General features: G+C 43.6%; 1 protein-coding gene across 2 annotated transcripts in view; it reads left to right on the top strand.

Annotated features, from left to right (window-relative positions):
* Positions 1-1437: 1437 nt before the first annotated feature.
* rims3 (regulating synaptic membrane exocytosis 3) overlaps positions 1438-21388 on the top strand; it is a 43558-nt gene continuing 23607 nt past the window's right edge. For both annotated transcript variants that reach the window (XR_010331922.1, XM_064347680.1), the window contains exons 1-2: positions 1438-1660; positions 12297-12579. Coding sequence is in view for 1 of the 2 variants with exons in the window: in XM_064347680.1 (XP_064203750.1) it covers positions 12333-12579 (247 nt within the window). In the remaining variant the exon portion in view is untranslated. The remainder of the gene's footprint in view (positions 1661-12296; positions 12580-21388) is intronic.

Genomic DNA, 21388 nt, shown 5'->3' with positions numbered 1-21388 from the left:
ATCCATGCGTTAGAGCAACGTCTTAACAAGATCAGCCACTCAGCAGGACCTGTATTTAAGTCTTTGGCAAGAATGGCTGGCAACACACTACCTTTAGAATTTTCCTTTAGAATAGACAGACATCTAATCCTAAGACCAATCAAAGTTCTCCCCTGCCTCTACTGGACTGCTGGCAAGATGTGTCCAGCTGGGTCGAAGCAACTGGTATATCATAAAAGGCAGGTAAGTGGTACTGACACTTCAGTAGTGTCACTGTTTGAAATCAATCATGTTCCCTTGAGACTGCACATAGCTAAGTGAGCCAGAGGGCACTCAGAGTTATACTTATTACATATTTTGTCACTGTAACGACCATCAAGAGAGTTATTGGGTCCCGGCTGTGTGTCACTGTTAATCTATGTATCAATGACAATGCATCAATGTGAATGCCAAGCTTGGCGCTTGAAATCAGACAGAGGCATGTTGCCAGTTTGTTGTGAACCAAAAAGATTATTTATAGCACCTGTAATGGAGCACACTAGCCTGAGAATCACGACGGGGTGGGGGCTAGGGGTGAGGCAACCTGAGGAGATGGAGCCACAGGCATTCATCTTTGCTTGTGAGTCTCATCTGCAGAGCTGGTGCCTCAGGGAGTGCTTTGTGTGTGTGTGCATGTGTGTGTTTGGGGAGGCAGTGTATAACAGGGATGGGTTGAATGGCATATAAACCACAAAAAAGCAAACAAACAAATAGCATCTTGACCCGACTGATCACTGCCTGTCAAGTGAGGCTCCCAGAAGGAGTGGGTGGAATGTGCTTTCGCACTATTGTGGTGGCATGTTCTCAGCTCTAAATCCCAAGTGGCTCTACCACAAGTAAATTTCACTTTCAAAGTTTATGTCTGTCAATCGGTCCACATCTCCTTAATCCATCATCCGACCTACATATGTGTTGTATGTTCATGTTGCGCATTAAATAGGCACAGATCATAATCATATACATTACATATACAAGCAAATTCATGCACATGCCTGAGCAAATATTAAACAGATATCATAAACAATACTACATTCAACAGAGGAGCCCCTGCATTAGTAGTGTTGAAAGTAAATTAAGTCTTCTCTGTTAATATATCAATTGGCTGGAACATACAGACATGATATGCATAAAAGGGTTCACCTAAACAGACAACAGCTGCCCGGGATGTTATTAGGGTGATTCTGGACATGAAGAATAAGACAAGGATAATCCAAGTTTTATTTAAAAATTAGGGAAGCAACTACATGTAAATTAATATTCACATGCATGTATCTGTGCTGGGGTTTTTAAGTTAATTAAGGCTCCTAATCACTGCTCTCTCTTATTATCCCATACTGGCTGCCCTATGGGAATAACTGGGTCAGGTGTGTAACCATGGAGATGAGTTAGCTAGGGGAAGGCTCTGGCTCGAGCTCACTTCAGTACAGTACAGCGCTCCTCGAGCCAATACCGCCTATTGCTCCGATCTGTGCCGCTCTTCGGTGGATACAGACCAGCGAGACGAACTCGGAAAGGAAACGTCCACAATACCAACAAGCCACAATAAAACAAACAATGACATTTTCAGTGATAAAACAAAAACAAATAATAATTTGACAACTTCTGACCTACTCCGCGCTTCAGCTGCTGCTTGCTCTTACCGGTAAGTGCATCGCTTTTAAGCGATATGGCTAATAAGCTTTGTGATATTATTGTAGACTAATATAATAATAGCTTGAACGTAAAATTTGAATGCACACACAAATGCACAAACATAATAATAATAATTATAACAGCAACAACATTTATAATAATAATAATAATTATTATTATTATTGTTGTTGTTTTAGTTATTGTTGTTATTATTATTACTATTTTTATCATATCAGTTGCAACCAGGATTAGATTTAAATGGTGAACGAGAATGAATCACAGATTGAATAGCCTACTGCAACAAAATAAAATCGACCAAAACCTTCCGCTAATCGCCAATGATGTTTTAAAAAATATATATATTTCTATAGGTTTATAGTGTTCACTGGATTTTTTCTGAAAGGTATTTACAATGTAATTTTCGTGAAGTCATTACACCTGTGTCAAAGGTAGCTTTATGAGTTCATATTTTGCAAAGGTCTTGGTATCGATATAGTACGTTTGGCAGTATAAGCCTTCTGGAGCACTATAGCAGCCTATAGATTAGGATAGGGAATATTTTGTATTCAGGTCTGCCTTACCGCTGTTGCTGTGTACCAAGCATCGTTCGGTTCTGTCTTTTCCTGCGTTTCTCTATCAATGTACATACCTTACGTGCAAATGAACGCACTTGCTGTGCTGTTTGACAGTCATTGTCTGGTTAACTTCCAACCTTTTTGGTTCGCTATATGTAGCAACTAAACTGAAATGGTGGAATACATGCCGCTGTAGCAGGTTTTTCAACCAATGTGTGGATTAGCATCATGCATTGAAAGTATGCCGAAGTGCCGTATTGTGAAATACATTGCCATGCACTTGTTCTGTAGAAATCTCAATGTTCCATGAATTTTATAACATTCTATTGTATCTGTTCCAGTTCAGAATTATTCATGCAGTTCTTGTCGAGAAGTATATTTTTATTGACAGATAATTATCCGGCGCAATGGTCACAGGAACTACCGAAGTCTGCAAACATATTCAATATTTCAGCACCCTTTAGCCGCAGCTTATTTTAGTCACTCGCACTTTTTTTGGAAGAGGTAGCAATTAGTTGCTGGCATATGTCAGAAGTCACGCGAGTTGAGTATACAGGAAAATGTCTCAAAATGATACGTGGAAATGCATGAAATGCATTCAAATAAATGTTTTACAAGGTTCTTTTTTCAAGTCTAAGAGATGATATCATTTCTGATTTTAGTGATTACATAAAAATATAAACCAGCGTTCAATCCATACATTGACCCACCGATAATCAATTCTTACAAACTAGGTTGCCTACTATAGCTAGCTTTTATTTTTATTGGACGCATATAGTATTGTGAATTGTAGTTGTCCATTTTCCATAGGTAGTTGTCAATAAAACATGGTAAAATTAGGTCATTGATATACTAGTATGAGCTTTCTTTTGATGCTTGTTCAGTAGCGCCATTAGGCTACTAGTGTCCTGACATTACTCTGACCTGTTATCCTTCGCTGATCTATGTTCAAAGGGCATGTTGGGATGTCATATGCACCTTTTTGTACATGCACAGTTAATTGATTTCAGAATCTCTGGTAGGCTTTTCGTATTCTGTCTCAAGTAATAATGGCTAGGTCGGACAACCTGAAATAGTGGATTCTTCAACATATGTGCAAACAGCTAATGTGAACTAGTCAGTCAACCCAACGCAAAAGGTGCTTTTTTGCCTCAGTCTTAGTGAACTTGTTGCAGTATTGGTGCATGTGCACTATGGGCGAGGCAGGCCTGCGACTCAAATGTACCCACCAGCTTGGCCAAAGGACAGAACCAGGCCGTGTTTCTCCTTGCTTTACTGAAGCACAGCATGGTTAAATGCAGTCCTCTTCTCTCCTCTTCTGCTGTTTTTAACACCTCCCTTTCAAACTAGACTAGCTGTCATTGGAGGGCAATGGAAGAAAACTATTCATAGGACTCGTCAGGGTTCTCCTATGTGGCCAACATATGGATGTCAGGGCAGAGAAATCCACAGGCATGTTACAGGTGTATAGGTTTAATGTTAAATTTCCCCAACAGTCGGGAGGGGAATGGTACAGTGTGAAGCAGTCCTTAAGACAGTGGACAGGGTGTTTAAAATGTGGTGCTTCACAAATGAGGCGGGAAAAGAATATACATTTAGTCTCAATGGTTTGGAGTATGATTGGGTGTGGGTAAAGGGATCTGTTGTCTAGTGCAGAATTAACACAAGAGATGGCACCAGAGGCTCGAGGACCGAGACATGGAGTGGGTCACTGATGTTTTATTATTTACTGTACCATGGTTTTCTGTTTCTCCCAACTACATAAACTGTGAACAGGAACAGCCTCACAATTAATATTTTTCAAATTAACTAAAAAAGAAAAAGAGCAATGCTCCATTTTATGCTAGCATGGGCTAGCATGTGTGTAGATATTCTGCTACCATACGACATACCATAACGTTTCTCATTTGCAAACTGTAAGGACCTGTGTTTATGTCATCGCCAGTCTCCCCAGGTCTTTGTTGCTTGCCTTTCATCATTATTTTTATAGGATGAACAATGGCCCTGTGTTACCTCCTCCCTGTACTGCTTTGTATTTGGCTTTGTGGTAGTGACTTCTCAGACCTGGCCTCAGGAATGGTCTTGAAACCTGAAAGTTTCTGATTACTACCTGTTGTTTTCCCTCCGGTCAATAATTCATACAGCAATCAAAAGCCAACACACACACGCACATACTGTACTGTGAGACACACACACAAACACACATATGCACACACACGCACCCACATGTATACACACACATGCACCCACATGTGTACAAACTGCGTTGTGACAGATATCGATCTCTCCCTGGCTGTGATATCACTGCGATGTAGCAGCTGAGATTTGAGTGCTGAACATGACACATCACTTGGTTTCTGGAGACTGAGAGAGTGAGAAAGACAGGTGATAGTGCGAGAACAAACACAAGAAAAGGCAGTAGGCATCTAGCTACTGTCTGGGTGGTCCAACCAAGGTCAATTCATTTGTATCCTGAAATATCTAAGCTGACATTTTTTTATTTGAGGTTGGAAGAGAGGATCAGGCCAAAGCTAATTTAATGAATTATTTAAACCTGGTTGTCTTGAACTACATGAACTACATTGCATACTTTCACTTTCTAAAGTAATCAGTGATGTCAGTTAGTCTTAAAATATGCAAAACAGTTTTGGTGTCTAAATGGGTAAAGAAACTGACATATATAATCAGTCTCACCTCCAGAAATGCCACAATGCAAAAACCCTCCATTGGGCCAGCAAGCCATTTAAAACCAAATAAAGTTGGTTGTGGTTCTTAGTTTTGCATTCAGAAGTGGATGAGAATAGAACACAAATGTAAAACATGAAAAGACATGCATGGATTGGGTTTGGTTTGAGACCAGTTGCTTCAAGTTAATTATGGATTCACTGATTAAGCATGCTCACTCGCACTACACTGCTCCCACTGTCTTGACCATGCTCCACACTGCCTCTACATTGCTCCACATGCTACTGCCGATCACACTCTGTCTGATCACTGCTCCACACTGCTGCTCTGATCCGACATGCTGATCCGATCACACGCTGCCTGATCCCTCTCTGATCATTGATCCACACCTGCTCTGACATCTGACTCATCTCCCACAGTGCTTGATCCACCACTGCTCTGATCACTGATCCACTCGCTTGACCTGTCCACACTGCTGCTCTGATCCCTGTCCACATGCTGCTCGATCCGACATGCGTCTGATCACTGATCCACACTCCTGCTCTGATCACTGATCCACACTCCTACTCTGATCACTGCTCCACACTGCTGCTCTGATCCCTGTTCTGTGCCATACCACTGGTTAGGCCCATTAGTGAGGAGTAAGACCAGGAGATGGTGATGTGTAAGAGAAATTCTCTCTCATAAGTGAAACTTCATCAACAGCGCCCCCCTCCCCCCACAGCCAATAGCTGTACTTACATAGCTGAAGTGGAGGGGTGCAATGGGGGGCCTGGGTGCTGGGCTGGCGTGGGGGGGATAAGGGCTTGCTCATGGAAATGAATCAGCCTGCTTCCTAAGAGATAACAGTCATAATCTACAGCTGGCCAGCTAGAGCTTCTTTGAAATGAAAATGAAAATAAAGCAAAATAGATGTTTATCATAGTAATTAGGTCGGTCCATCTCCGCCTCTGTGGGGTTGGGGGGGTGGGGGGGGGGGACTACACCACCCCATCTGTATTATCATAAGAGGAGATGCAGGACAATAACCAAAGCGGTCATATGCTTGGATCAAAGCGAGCCATTAATTCAAAGCCTCAGTACCGTGGGATATGACAGCACCTTTCACTGTAGGGCCCAGAGTATTTGGCCCTAGAGTACTCTGGCCTTGCTTGTAACCCAGGATTCAGAGGAATAAGGCCACAGTATCATGGGCTGTGGAACATAACGTTGAAGTTTGCTTTTGGCCTGTTCCCTGTGTGCCAGCTGGTTGGATGAGGATGGACACAGTCTCCTGCAGTTCTCTGATACTGTGAGCTAAAAGTTCACGCGCTTCGCTTAGCTGTAGCACGACTGTTAAAGATTCCTCATTAAAACACGTCTTTATTCAGGAAGTCAAAATTAGCCCTGCATAATAAGGAAGCATAGCACTTTCTCAGTGTAAAGCATGTGTACATATCTTACACAGAATGTGCCGATTAACTAATAGTATGCCTCATGCGTGAAGATGCAGCATGATTTGGCCTCCTCCATCATGAAGCAAAAAGAACACTATTCAAATGAATGTGGTGGAACAAGAGGAGCAATTTTTAGAATGAGCTTCTTGATTCTTCATATGTTATTTTATAGGTATGTGCATCTTTGTCACTTATTTTTAGTACAGCTGTCAGTACCAGTCGTGTTCTATTAAAATGAGTTTTTTGTGATCCACTGACTTACCAAGCTCACAAAGTTCAAAGTTGTCTGATTGTACAGCTTGATGAGCTTTAAAATAATTTAGATTAATTGCCTTGCTTCAGGGCACAATGGCTGTGCAGCATCTAGGAATCAAACCTACAGTTTTTGGCCTTAAGCCCAGTTCCTTAACCATAGCAGTTAACCTCACATAAATGAAGTGAACCAAAAATTTCTAAGTGCTGTCTCATGGTTCCTACTCAGCCACTAGATGGCCCTTCCAATTTCTCAGTATGCTTCACATCAAACATAAGCTGAAATTGGGAGGTTAGTTTACATTGCCCAGAGGTAGAAATGTGTCTGTGCTGCTGTTCACAGGCCTTTAGGGTTTGTACCTGAAACTTAAATTTGAAGAGGTGTGAAATGTTTGACATTGGTTTGGGTACAAAAGAAAAGCTGTGAATACATTTGGTACTGAATTTGTAACATACTGCGTATATTATGTCATCATATTCAGCTGCGCTCGTTCTCCAAGCGCTGCAGCCAATCCTGGAGAGTGTAGACGAGCATGCACTTGCCTCTGAAGCATGTGATGTTATCAGTCGCTTCTTTTCTCATCGTTGTCCGTAAGCCAAGCTTGCAAAGACATGAGTTGGGGAAAGACACTCCATGTGTAGCCTTAGCAAGAAGACCTCTTGTGCCTGAATGACTTGTAGGGCTTGCTAGAGAGCAATGGGATGCCAGTGTATCCCAGCCAACAGATCCATCCCAAACCCTAGTTGTGCAACTGTGTGTTGCCCTGTAGGGCTAGCGGCACTTTCACAAATTGGAATTTGATCCCAGACAGAATTCATAGGGCCCATCCATGCGCTAGAACAGTACCTGAACAGGAAGAGCCGCCAGCAGCCCCTTTAACCATGCTCACCACTCCTGTGGTGACATACGTGGAGAGCACACTATTATACATACAACCCTGAATGCTTCAATACAGCCCTGCTTGTGAGGGCATGAAAAAGACATGCCTAGTATGGCTCAAAGCACACACAAAAGAGGGGCATTTATAGAGAGGGGTTTATAAATCAGATAGAACTGCTGTGATAGTGTACAATGTTGGGGCTATGCAATAGGCTGGCTTGCATCACTGAACAGGCCTACCACAATGTTACACCACCAAAACTAGTCTAGACTGAAATACTCACAGGACTTATGCTAATCCTTTATGACATTTTCAGTTATTTGTGAGATGTTTAGGGATGTGTCCTATTTCTCTGATCCTGGAGTTGAACTTGAAATAACTATTGAAAAAAAGACTTCACAGTGAGTTGTTGAGACAACTCCCTTCTTCAGACTGAGGGGCCACAATTCATTGTGCGCAAATTGGGACATTGGTCAGGATGACTTTGTGTCCAGTCCATGACTGCCCATATAACCTAGTTCCACGTGCCAGTACGGACCAGTTCAGGGGAGGAGGATATGTGTATGCCCTCATATAGGTTATATTTGGAACATCCTATCCGTTCCATATTGTGTTGAGAGATGAGATCAACATTGAAATGACTCTGATCTGGTACAACATTGGAACTGATCTGAGCCCACTAATCAAAGCCTGAGATCCGTATATTTTTGCAGTCGCAATCTGTGCTGTTGGTTCGGCCGATGATGAAATGATGGATTGTGGTGAGTGTAAGGTCGAGGAGAGAGTGGGCGGCTACTCAAAGATTTGCTTTGGAGAATAAAGTCTTTTCTGTTTCACACAGGCTTGTGACTGGCAGCATATGGTACAGCAGCTTCACTTATTTAGTGGTTTGCGAAGCTGTACTTGCAGTTTGGAATGGCTGTAATGCAGTAATGCTGGTTGACTTCATAGTGCTGAGTTGATTGTGAATGTTGAGTTGATGGTGAGGTACAGTAATTCTGAGAGAGAGAGAAAATTACAAAGATTATATGTAACTTATTCTGCAAAACGGCTCATCTTAATTAAACAATTCAGGTTATGCACCTCGCCCCAGAGTACAGATGACATTATCTGGGAACACTAAACCCACAAGCTCTTGATTACGAGCAGAGCTGTGTCAGACTACCTCACCAAAGTCAGCATGGGCAACTCATCATAAGCAATTTGATCAGACAGAAAGGAGAGGGACCAGAAGTTGAAAAGCTACTGCTTCCAGACTATTTTAACCCTGCTTACTTCCCAGCTGGTTTGCCATTTTGAAGCACTCTGAAAGGCAGGATATGGGTTAAACTCTCCTGGAAACAAATGGCGTAAGTCCAGTGATGTAGCAGTGAGTCTGAGGCAGTTGTTTGTGAGGGAAAAATACACAATAACCTGGGGAGAAGAGTAAGAAATGTATTGTCTGTCAGGTAACTTATGGGAGTGATGCAGGGTGGAGGTGTATAACTGTAGGAGTCATTTCTCCTGTTTTTAACCTAGTTGTTTTTGTCCTGTTGAAATTAGGCAGTGCTTGCATCTTCTTGCTTTGCCTACTTGGACGTTGCATTTCCATCACAGTTTGTCTGTTAAATGCACTCCCTTACTAGGAGTTGAAACACACACGAAATAGGCAGATACGGAAAAAACACGAAGACACGTACGCACGCACACACAGATGTTTTGTAGTGGATTCCACCATGGCAAGCTTCGCAGGAAGTACATTGCATTTCTTGTTTCTTTTCCTTGGTGTGTTGCACAGTACTCCGCCTGACACACACACACAATTGCACTCAATGTTTTCACATGCATAACAATCACCTCATGTCATACATCCAGCCAAGCGCACGCCCCCTGGCACGCACAGACCCACTCAGACAGACTCAGGCTGCGCTCCGCTGGCTCCAGAGCAGTGGCTCTCCATCACTCCTCACATCCGGCTCTGTTCCAGCAGACTGCTTCCATAATGGAGCCGCTGGGGTGGGGGTTAAAATCCCTCTCTCCCCATGTTAACCAACCAGAATGGAGTTTAACCCCTCACCCAAACCACCCCCCCCACCACCAGACACACACACACACACACACACAAAGGGCTAGCAAGTCCTGAATGCCATGTAGTGTCCAGTGCTTAGACAAGGAAGGACCCTACCAAGTCTGTTGAGGTTCAGCAGATTGGTGCTCATACCTGCTGCAGTGTTGAGGTTCAGCAGATTTGTGCTCATACCTGCTGCAGTGTTGAGGTTCAGTAGATTGGTACTTATTCCTGCTGCAGTGGTGAGATTTAGCAGATTGGTGTTCGTACCTGCTGCAGTGTTGAGGTTCAGCAGATTTGTGCTCATACCTGCTGCAGTGTTGAGGTTTAGCAGATTGGTGTTCATATCTGCTGCAGTGTTGAGGTCCTTTGGATGGTTGTTTATCCCCGCTGTTTGAATCAGGCCATAAGTCACTGAGTCATGCTATAGAGAATACTGTAGCAGTGCAGGGATGACTGCAGAACAGTAGCACAACCTGCCCTTCATCCCTGTCCTGTCAGCTCCTTACAGTTTAGCACAGACCTCTTATTCCAACGCCGCAGTTATAGCAATAATTTTACCATGGTTTTGAGGTCACTGTTCTGCCAGAGTAGGCGAGGTTCTTCCTGGGGTTACCCTGCAGAAGGGCCCTAGTAAGGCAGGGACCGGTTCGGGGGGGAAAGGGAAGGTGAGGTGGGCCACGTGAGGGGACGAACAATAGACAAGGTGCATCGTGACATGGGGCGGCGGGGCAGAGATGGAGATGAATCATCGGCACGCTCCTCTGTGGCTCGGCAGACACCGCGCTCCCCCCTCCTGGAAAAACAGCCAGGGTTTTTGGTGCTGAGCAGACCAGCAGTGTCATGATCAGGCCCCGTGGCAAGGGATCGGGAAGGGGCTGGCATAAGCCCCTCCCCCCACAGTCCCTCTTGCTCTTTTTCTACTCTGACCATAATACAATTATTCTTCAAGCTCATTCCCTCGCTTCCTCTCTCTCTCTCTCTCTCTCTCTCTCTGGATGTCTGTTTGCTCTCTGTGTGAGATGCAGAAGTCTCCAAGGAGAGAGTGAGGAAGTGCATGTACTGTTGTTGGGGGAAGTTAAACAGTTTGGTTCTCTGCCTCTTTATCTCTCTCCCCATCTCTCCCTCATCATTCTTATTCATTTGTCACAGCAGAGAGTGCATCACTTAGACAGCTCTTGTCACATTTGTTGAAAAAAAACATGGGGGGTTGAAACTTGATGGATAACCGCACCCAACATGGAGAAGAATCTCTGAACCCTGTTTTCTGACACACTCGTGAATGTTGCGATCATGTTTGCTCCTTTACTTTGTGTGTGCTTGTGTGTGTGCATGTGTATATTGCCCCCAAATAAAAATAAACGAGTTATCTCCACCCCAGAGAGACGATGTACAGCAACCGCATTGACATCAGAGAACAGTATAACGAGAGATCTCCACACAGCTGAATCCACACAATTCAATACACATTCAAGCCGCACCATGGTTTTTGTATGGGCCGTGGTACTTCAAACACAGAGGATGGTTACTGTTACAGGGATGGATGTGATGCACTTCATACAGTACAATGCACACCCATGCTGCCCATGCTGTTCTTTTGACAGCCGTCAAAAGAACACGTGTTTTTATGCCTGTAGTGAGACAGCTCAAACAGAGCTGAACCGTGACCATTTAGAGCTGCTGACGTGTGTCCTCACAGATACACACAGATAATATTGCTAGTGCAAAATGGTGAGTATTAAACTGAAACTAATTACGGTCTCCATTGATAAAAACACTGTCAAAATTTGACAAAAGCACATTGTCTTAGCACTATCGCTAAGGATGCAATCTTAGAAAATCTGCAGTGTTTGAAATGAAAGGACTAGAACAAAATCAAACAGTTCCCATACAAAGCCAGTCTGTTACTGAAGAAAATGTATAATTTGTCAAAATATTGAATGTTCTAATGAAATCTCATTTACAGATGATTTAGTTATCGGTGAGCTTACCGGTGAACTAATCGGTTTTCGCTGAACTAAAAATGAACACAGCCTACTTCAAAATAAGGCAACAATCATCCACTATATAGGCCACAGTTCCAATCCTGCAGATTTTCCATGAGCAGGTGGGGGGGGGCATGAAGAATTCTTCTTCACACTCTCTCCTCACCACCCCCTCTCCTGTGCCCTGAACTCGGTGACGTTCCTCTCTGTGACGGTGCCCTGGATCTGCAGGATGTCATCAGTGAATAATGCTGCGTTCCGACGTTTGGCCCTGGAAAATTAATCTGCTGTCTACTTTTTGCGGCCAAGTAAAAGTAAAGACACTGTAGGTCATGGTTCAGAAGTCACCTGGACTTACTCATGACTCTGGCACCCTGCACTCCTTCTCCAGAAATAAGCGTGTAAATGTTGTGATTATTTTTCTGTCATTGTTTCTCTGGGACTGTCACTGTTGTAACTCACTTTTTTGTAAATGGTGGGTGACTCAAGTGGGAATGTCATGCTCTGAAGTGAAGCTCTTAGTTTACAAGAACTGTTAGCATTTGACTATATTCAATAAACTGAAGAATATCTTAATTCATAAGCGTTGTGTATTTCCCCTCTGTTTTCTAGGAGTTTCACATGTCTGCCTTTTACAGTGGTCAGGGAGTGGCTTTCCAGTTTTGCCCCATATCGGGTGATTTTTGGTTTTCTGGTTTTCAGAATCCCTCTGGGATGCATACGCTCGACTGATTTTTTTTTGCGATGAATGGTTACCCTCTAGAACTCTCTGTCTCACCCTTTAGCCCCAGCCCAGCCCAGCCCAGAGGCCCGTCGGGACCATGATGCTCAGCAGTTCGGTGGAGGTGCCCAGCCCGGGGGGCATGAGCGCAGCAGCCGCCCGGAACGTGGTGCGCAGCTCCAGCATCAGCGGGGCCATGTACAGCCTGGAGAAGAGCCCCGGGGGGGCCTCCGACTCTGCCAGCCTGGCGGGAAACAAGAAGCGCCGCTCCAGCCTCGGAGCCAAGATGGTAGCCATCGTGGGACTGTCCCAGTGGAGCAAGAGCACCCTCCAGCTCAACCAGCAAGGTCAGAGGCCACTTCTTTCTCTCTCTCTCTTTCTCCCTTCTTCTGCTTTACCTGCTCTCCTTTTTCCACTTCTCTCCCTCCCTCCCTCCATCACATGCTCTGTACTCTTCACTGAACACCTTAACCTCTCAAGTCTGTGTCTCTTTGCACCTTTTCTCAGCTCTGTCTCTCTCCTCACTCCGATCTATTTTTCCCACCTCTTTCTCTGGCCTTCATTACATGCTCTTCTCCTTTAACTGTTCAACTGGTCAGGTCAGTATGACATGTACCTCTCTCTCTGATTCTCTTGTTTCTCTCACACTTTCTCTTTCTCTCTCTCACTTGCTTGTCTTGCTTCTCCCTGTCATCATTGCCGTGTTTCGATTGCCCTGCTTTCGATTAGCCAGGAAAGATTGGAGAGGATGGCTGCTGCTCTCCCTTCATATACAGCCTCGTCTTCTCCCTCCATCACTCTATCCTCCCTGTTGTGCAGCTGCTATTTGCCAGGTCACTCTGACTCTGTTGTCATCCCTATCGCTCACCTCTCTAAATGATTGCGTACCCTCCTCATGCTCTCTCCCCTTCTCTCCCTTTGTCTCTTCCCTGCCCCATTCTGTCGCTCTCTCCCGTCACCTTCCTGTCCTTTATACGGATGAAGAGGTCTTTGAAACACGGCGCAGGGGTGGCGGTGTGGGCAGAGCTGGGCTTGTGGTTTAGGGCTAGGTTTCCCAGGTCCCAGAGGCCACAGGGTCCACAGCGTAGTATGTGCAATATGTGAGCAAGTTAAGCTACCCTGAATAACAGAATTTGCCAAAGCTAATAATTATTGCTGTGGAAATGCGGATATTCTGGTTTTATACTGGAATGGCCGTATCCCATCTGACTTTGCAGCCTGATAGAGCTCATTGATTTTGTAGTTCAGCTAATTAAGGATGTGGATTGGGTTTATATGGGAGTTGGAGGCAGTACATTTTCTTGATTCTTTTTCCTGATTGTGTAGTCTTTTGCACAGGCCTCTGGTGGGCTGATGGTTTCTCTAGCTACCAGACATCCGAAGGCCACAGTCAGTGGCATGGGACCATGGCAGTACATCAATTGTGTTAGAAGTGCTGCGCATTGACTGGGACTCAACTGTGTCACTGTCTTGGGGGGCGGGGGGGTCCTACTTACACCTGGTACTGGAACAGTGCGGTTTATGATTACTATGTATGCGCCATTTTTGATCACTATGTATGTGCAAGTCTCTGTCAGTTTCAAAATGGTTCTGGAGAGCAGGGTAACCGATGGATTGTTTCATTTAACATGTCTCAGTGACCCACAGAGATGTGATAGCAGGAGACTGGAGGTTTAAAGTGAAAATGAGCTGAAATGAGCTTCCCCACATCCTACCCCTTCAGACGCTAGACACAACCCTGCTAAAATGCCCTGATTCAGTCACCTCCACTCGCCATCCCTTCCCTTGCAAATAGCCTGACCTTTTCAGAGAGACGCTGTTGTCCTTCTTCATGACCAGGGATGACTAGGGGGCCAGGAGTGCCAAACTGCAGCCACGCTCAAGTGTGTGTGTGTGTGTGTGTGTGTGTGGGGTCGGGGAATCATTGTGCAGTTTAAGTCATCCTGGTTCACTCTCTATTTTCCCCTCCCCCTCTCTGCTGCAGCCGCACACACCCGTCGAAGGCAGTGTTATATTGTCCAGGTGCTCCTATTCCAGAGCTTCACCATTATTTAATTTTATTGCTATTTAGTTTTGTCTATTACACAGATTCATCTTGAATGGAGCGATGCCAGCACACCACACTGACTTGCACAACCATGGCATTTAAAATTTGAGCCCATATCCCTCTGGTGATCACCTGTTCTTTCTTTGTCATGGTTAATGCCCTTAAACATGACAAACTGTAAACTGTCGTTGACAGTAAACCTTGATCTTTGCTTTGTGAAAACGGTTCTCCAAGGATTTAAAGGACTAGAAGAGAAGGAGAGAAGAGTGATAGAAATGAGCCAAGAGTAGAGTCAGAGTAGCATTGAGGAAAGAAGAGGATGAGAGGGTGAAAGAGAGTAGCATGGGGGTAAGGAGAGGATGAAAGGGTGAAATAGAGCAGCATAGAGGTGAGGATGAGAGAGTGAAAGAGAGCATATAACCTCACCCTCGCGGCTCTGCCAGCAGTGACATCATGGCCATATGGAGGAGCCGTGCGGCCAACTGCACGCAGCGGCCTGCCACAGCGGGGAGGGAGCCGTCGCCCCATTGGCTGGGGTCCCTGGCAGTGGCCCTGGCCTCTGCGGATTGGGCGGGGTCAGTGCACAACAGGCCGCCGTCCCTCCCGCCCAACAAAGCACCCGCCACCCCGCTCCCCTCCCCCGTCGCACTGTTTAGTGCATAGCTGACAAAGAGCCTTCAATATTTAAATTCAAGGATTTCTCTGTTTGCAGTCAGTAGTAAGGGAGGGGGCAGAAAACAAACTGGCAGGAATGCCTAATTTTAGACGCCTCGACTCGAGGGAGGGACGTGGAGAGGCCAATCAAAGCTGCTCTCCGGAAAATCGCAGGCTCTATGTGTTTTTATGACCGGCTACCTTTTTAGAGTGCCGCCCGCTCACAGAAATAATCAGTCAAAGGAGTATTCAGCACAATTACAAAAAAAATAACAATCTCAGCAGAATTACAGTCATTCTACTTTCGCCTCTGCAAAGGGTATCAATTAAAGCATTACTCACATTGAGAGTGAGCAATTGCAATTCAGGGCAAGAGTACCTGATATTGAGAGCCATTGAGGCTGCAGAAGTGGCATTTAAATGGGACTTCCATGCAGTCTGTGGGAGTACATGGACTCTGCCGATCGACATCACTCATGAATAAGAAATAGTGACGGCCCAGACAACTTGTGTGTCAATCCATTGATTGACAGGTGTCTGTATTCTGATTCTTCTCCATCAGTCAGCCTCTTCTGATTTTGATGGACTCTGCGCATTACCTAAGCGTAACTGTGGTGTTGAAGTGTCCAGAAGATGTTGTTGTTGCCCAATCAGAATTATGCGTGAATAAAAAAGGGTGGAACCGTTCAGGTTTTCTTCTGCAAAAACGTGTCATATTCCTGCCATATCACCACTAATTTTGGTTTTCTTTTTCATTTTCTCTTGCTTTGGTACTCAATTTTCTAAAGGGAGGTGTAAAGGGATTCTTAAATATAAAGGGGAATTGGTTCAATGCTGTATCAGTCTCCATCTTGGATGATTAGGTTGGGACACGTTTCTTCATTGAAATTAGGCACCCTCACGTGTGGAAACAGTGTGGAGTGTTCGTTAAAAAGCCACCTGTGGTGCATGTGCACATCATTTACACATCACTCGGCAGAATTTGTGCCTGGCTCACGTAGCGTATGGGCCTCCTTAAATCTTCCTCTGTGAAAAAGGAAGGTCGGCTGCTGTGTCAGTAACTCCTTCATTAGCAATCCAAAAACTGCTACTTTATTTTCGGCAATAGCTTTTATTTTGCTGTGGGTAAAGTAAGAAGCTGGTAAATTAAAGATGATGCTATTTCATGAATAGCTCCACGTGTTGTAATTGGTCCTGAAATTGAATATGTCCAAACTGGCAGAATTATCTGTTGGCACCACAGTGAGGCAATGTGTAACTTGGGGATAATGTTAGAACCTCTTGTACAGTATTTTTTAATGTGATAGCAATAATTTTTGCTCTGCAAGAAAAGTAAGATTGTAAAATTGAGCATCAACTTCAACTTGCTCTCATTCTTCTTATTTTTTTACTGCCAAGTTCCAAGTATGAAAATCAACCAATGCATAGATAAATTGAGATGGTCTTTCCCTGGCTGGTGCAAGCCTTACTGTTGTGTCTTAGCATATTTGCTTTTCTTTCTGTTGCTGCAAAAGAGAGATGATGGAGCTTTGGTACTCCATGCACTTGATGGAATCCACCTTCTTTAAAATGGAGGTGTGGTCAAAATCTGGAATTATTATCTTATGGAAAACATTTACATTGGTACATTACTCAGTGAGCAATATGCCCTAGAGTGTACCCTCCCCAGGATAATAATGGAAAATGGAAGTAAAAGTGCGTAGCTCAAGAGATCAAAATTTTGCACAATTAAGTTTAACACTGCGAACAATGCGGGAATATAGTGTGAGTTAACTCAACCCTCTGAAACCCTCCTGGTGAAATCTGTAACATTTCACCTGTGTGTGTGTGTGTGTTTATGTGTGTGTCGTGTCTGTGTGTCTGTGTGTGTGTGTGCATGACAGCTTGAGAGTGAGTAATATCATAAACCATAATCCCTTATGTTACCTATACTTAGAACACAACAGTCATGACTAACAACCACTGACCTTTTTCAGACTGCTTTCAATCTTTTGAAAAGGGGCTGGGGGTTTACTTTACTGTATCATTTTACTGTGTGTGTGTGTGCGTGTGTGCGTGTGCACGTGTGTGCGTGCATGTACATGTGTGTGTGCAGACAAAATTCCACCTGTGCACGTGAAGATGATTAGGTAGATGTATTTGCGTGTGTCCGCACACGTGTGTGTGTGGGAGTGTGTGCGCTGCATCATTCTCTCTCTGCGCCACTGATGAGGTGACTCAGTCTCAAACTGCTCCTTTTTACATATGAATCTTCCTGTGAGTCAGCTATCAAGCTTCCCAGGCGCGTTTTCAGCCTTCCCATGTGCTTTTTACTGCATAGAGAGGGAAGATCAAGGTCAGCCATTATTCTTCAAAAACACAGTAAAGGATATTATATTTAGTACTGCTGAGCTCAGCCGGTCATTTAGTGTGAATAGTAATCGTTGTTAGAGCAGGCCAACCATGGTAGCGCTAGAACAGTGCATTACATACAATGTACTCTATGGTGGCTGTCTATTGATGAAAAGTTAAAGAATGGTCATTCATTAATGATGGATTCTCAGATCATGCAAGTAGACTTTGAAAATGATCTAGGGTCTTAGAACAGGACCATAATTGCACACTGCAAAATGGTTAGTATTCGATCAACTCTGTTTTGCACACTGACTTTTACATTGAGCATATTTTTATCCTTTGTGGATGTTTGACAGTAATAGTGTTTATATTATTAGTTGCTGCTGGTTTTAAATACTGAAATAACTTCTTTGATGTTGAATCCATCCATGATGTATTGAATGGTTGCATTTTCCTTAAGTGTAAAGGATATAGGATAAACAAACATGACCATCGAGAGCCATCCTTGTCCATGTCCACTTTATAGAAAAATTTATCCACATTTGTCACTAGATGTGTGAAGGAAATGGCATTTAGAAAGTTATTAATATTTAATATGGAGTTAAATAACCAAGTAGAATTGACTGTAGAATTTGAATCAATATTTGGATATAATGTGTTCATTTGGAATTTGTCTGTGGATGTCTCAGATTTATAGAATCTTCTGTTAACCTCAGCTATTCACGTTTCATCAAGAACGTACAAAACCGTTTGTATAGTCATCTTTATTCCGTAAATAATTACAAATGACCATCTTTGTTTGTGTTAATAAAAACATACTGCAGTGGGCCATGTGGTCTACTTCACACTAAATCACTGAAAGGAGTTAATGGAGTCAGGCACGGTAAGGTTTTAAGATGCCGTGTAGGCAGTCGGTTGAATTTTCTCTGGGTCCTTAAAAGCTGATGAAGCTGAACAGCAGGAGACATTCACTCGCCATCGACCCTGCCTGTGCATTTCCTCATGTAAAAAACAGCTGTTTCACAGCTGTACGTCACCACGGCGACGTGGCTTTGACAGTTCGCTGTGCCGAACTGCGCAGACAGTCAGGCGTGATGCAACATTCGGAAGACTCTGCTGTGTCTGCAGGTACATTCTCGTGTGGCACATTTTCTGCTCTCCATCAAGACAGGTGTATTTTTAGCCTGAGGGGACTGAGGGGTGAGTGAGCAGAATGCATAATTCCTGTTCCACCAGGATATGTCGATCTGCAGTGAATGATGCTGTGCACTGTGTGTGCAGTGTTCCTGATTAGAGAGCCAGAAAGGCAGTATGTCAGAAAGATACATACTTTTCTGTGGGCACACACAGCACATATGTGTGTGTGTGTGTGTGCATGCGTGTTTGTTCCTCAATTTCAGCCTGACTTTCTCCGCATAATATTTCTCAAGAGTATCCAAACCATTTCAGTACAGAAACACTCATACAACCCTTCCCTCCTGCACTGTACTGCCCCTCCCATACCTCATTTTTCTTTTATAAATGAGAGGGTTAGCAGAGAAACATCTGATTGGTTGAGAGAATTCACTTTGGCGCAAAAGTGTTGCAGTGCCTAAATATAGTCCATGGAACAACAACAACAAGATGAAGAAATGAACCAAAGCAGAATGAATCATAAACATGAAATGTTCTGTCTTCAAAGCGTGGAACATCAAGGAGCATCGAATTCACAGATGGATAAAATGCTTCAAGATCTCCGCAGCACTTGCATGATGCCTTGATGCTTGGATAAACTCACATCCCTTTCAGTTCAAGAGAAGTCAGGGAGAAGAAGGACACATTCTTGAAATATGTTCTATTAAAATACATTCAGCATTCTGTACTAAAGATCCTCAACCAGAATACATGAACAGCTGTTCGTCATACATTTACTTGCCTTGGACATGAAGCCAAGTTGCAAAGACATTTGAAATTCCTTTGCTCTTATTTCAGTTAATAATCCATTCCAATGTGTGTATCAAATTTTCAACATTGAACGTACATACACATTATTTTTCACAAAATCATTCAGCATTTTCTCATTTTACCAACTGATTTAAAAAACACAGATTTTCACTGGCAAATTACTGACAGCAGAGTTGCCAAGTGGCTACTATTTTTTCCTATTGGAATGTATTTTAATCCTTCAGAGAAATGGCAAAAGATATTACTGACATAGCTTTACACTGCTTTGGTGTATTTGATACTATGATACAGTAATGCACAATGTGCCATAATGTTTCCACTGCAAATGGTTTATCAAGCTAAATAAATAAAAGATTTGGACCAATGAAGGTAAGAAGGTAAGATTTCTGCCTACTCTATGTGAAGCTCATACATCTCTACAGCTGTGCAAACTCAGCTGAAGTACAGGGATGATGGCTGAGAGTGCGAAAGCTCAGCCTCTCCAATCCTCCAGCTTTGCACAGACTCACTCTCAATAGTACTGTGAATAAGTAGCTGAGGTCCCCATGCTGGATTTGCAAACCGCATCCGATGAACTGTGGAAATCCTGCACCAATCGGACTGTTTCACATTAAGAGAGTTCAGAAGGACACCGAGCTAGACGTTTTACCTCTAACAGATAAATGTTATTGGCTGCTTACCCTTGTTTAACTTGTTTAAATTGTCTGTTTTGTCTATTTTTTTTACAATGTTTACCAAATGTAAAATATGTGTGAGAGCACTGCATGGGACTATTTTTTCAGTAGTAGTAGTAGTTATCTACTGCTTAAGCTATTTCTTCAAGGTAAAATATACAGACACTTGAACTGTTTGCGGTTTGCGCTGTGAATTTCAAAGTGATAATCCCTGTGAATTTCATATGACATTTGATTGACTGATTGGTGGATAGTATAGCTAACTTTATTGGCTTTTAGCAGGTGGTTAGCTGATGTAGATGTAGATCTGATGTATCCTATAATAGCTCCAATTTGTCCAATATATCCTATAATAGCTTAATATCTATAACACCTATAATATGAAGTTGGAGAATTAAATATATACGCTGGGATGCTAACAATTTCCAACTGACTTCTCATTGCTTTACTGTGAAGCTTGTAAGCAAAATCTGTTTTCTGCATAACTTAACATTGGTGACACGATCATGAAATGACTAAATTAACTGAAATGAAATTCCATGGTTTCTCTCCCTTGCCTTCCTAGGCAACCCATTGGATGAAAACGTATTGATTTCAGTTGAAACAGTCAACAGGCTGTGATGCATACATGATATGGCTAATGGCTGCTGCGACAGGCTATGGACTAGAAATTACGCAGAACAATCCCCACTCCCCTATCGTAGACAAAGCGGGGCTATTAGCTAATCTGCCAGCTCCTATTGAAGAGAAAAGTGCCGGACTGCATCAAAGAGATGTTTTAAAGCCGCAGAAAATTGCATCGTGTCACATTGCTGGCATGACTAAATTGCTGCTCCCCTCCCCTTCATCAACTTTATGGCATCAAAGGGCTTGTGGGGATTGTGTACACACACAGCCAAGCAGGCGTAGGAGCCCATGCCTAACACAGGTGGTGATCTCTGCTTCTGAGCAGAGCTGCCCACTCTCGAGACCTTGATCCCACCGATCTCCTCAGTGGCTCGATAGGTCATTCTGATGAAAGACAGTATGTGCACCAGCCCTACCGACAACAACATCACTTGGCTCTGTCCGTCTGGGTCATCCTCTTGTGTTCTGTCTCCCACCCTCTCTTTCTCTCCTTGTGTCCCTCCGTCATTTACCCCCGACTCGCACCATAAAGACATGACCTGCGGCAGCTCATTTATATTAATAGTTCATTCATATACAGCATGTAATTACTGACATGCGTTAAATGCAAGCTTGTTTCATGCCAGGGGAGCTTCATTGATTTCTGCATGATGAGTGAAGAACTCTCTGTGGACCTGGACTAATGTGATTAGTTTGGGCATTACAACCCCCCTGTATGTCAGTAACATACATGCCAAAGGAGTGATGGCTTCATCATCCTGCACATTGTGTGTGTGTGTGTGTGTGTGTGTGTGTGTGTGTTGGAGTAAGATCCACAAAGCATGTCTACAGAAGTGATGCATCCAGTTGTCTTTTGATACTGAGTGGCTCTGACTA

The sequence above is a fragment of the Anguilla rostrata genome, chromosome 8, assembly GCF_018555375.3.
Source record: "Anguilla rostrata isolate EN2019 chromosome 8, ASM1855537v3, whole genome shotgun sequence".
Lineage (NCBI taxonomy): Eukaryota > Metazoa > Chordata > Actinopteri > Anguilliformes > Anguillidae > Anguilla > Anguilla rostrata.
Note: the sequence above shows the minus strand (reverse complement) of the source record. Positions and strands in the feature narration are given on the sequence as shown.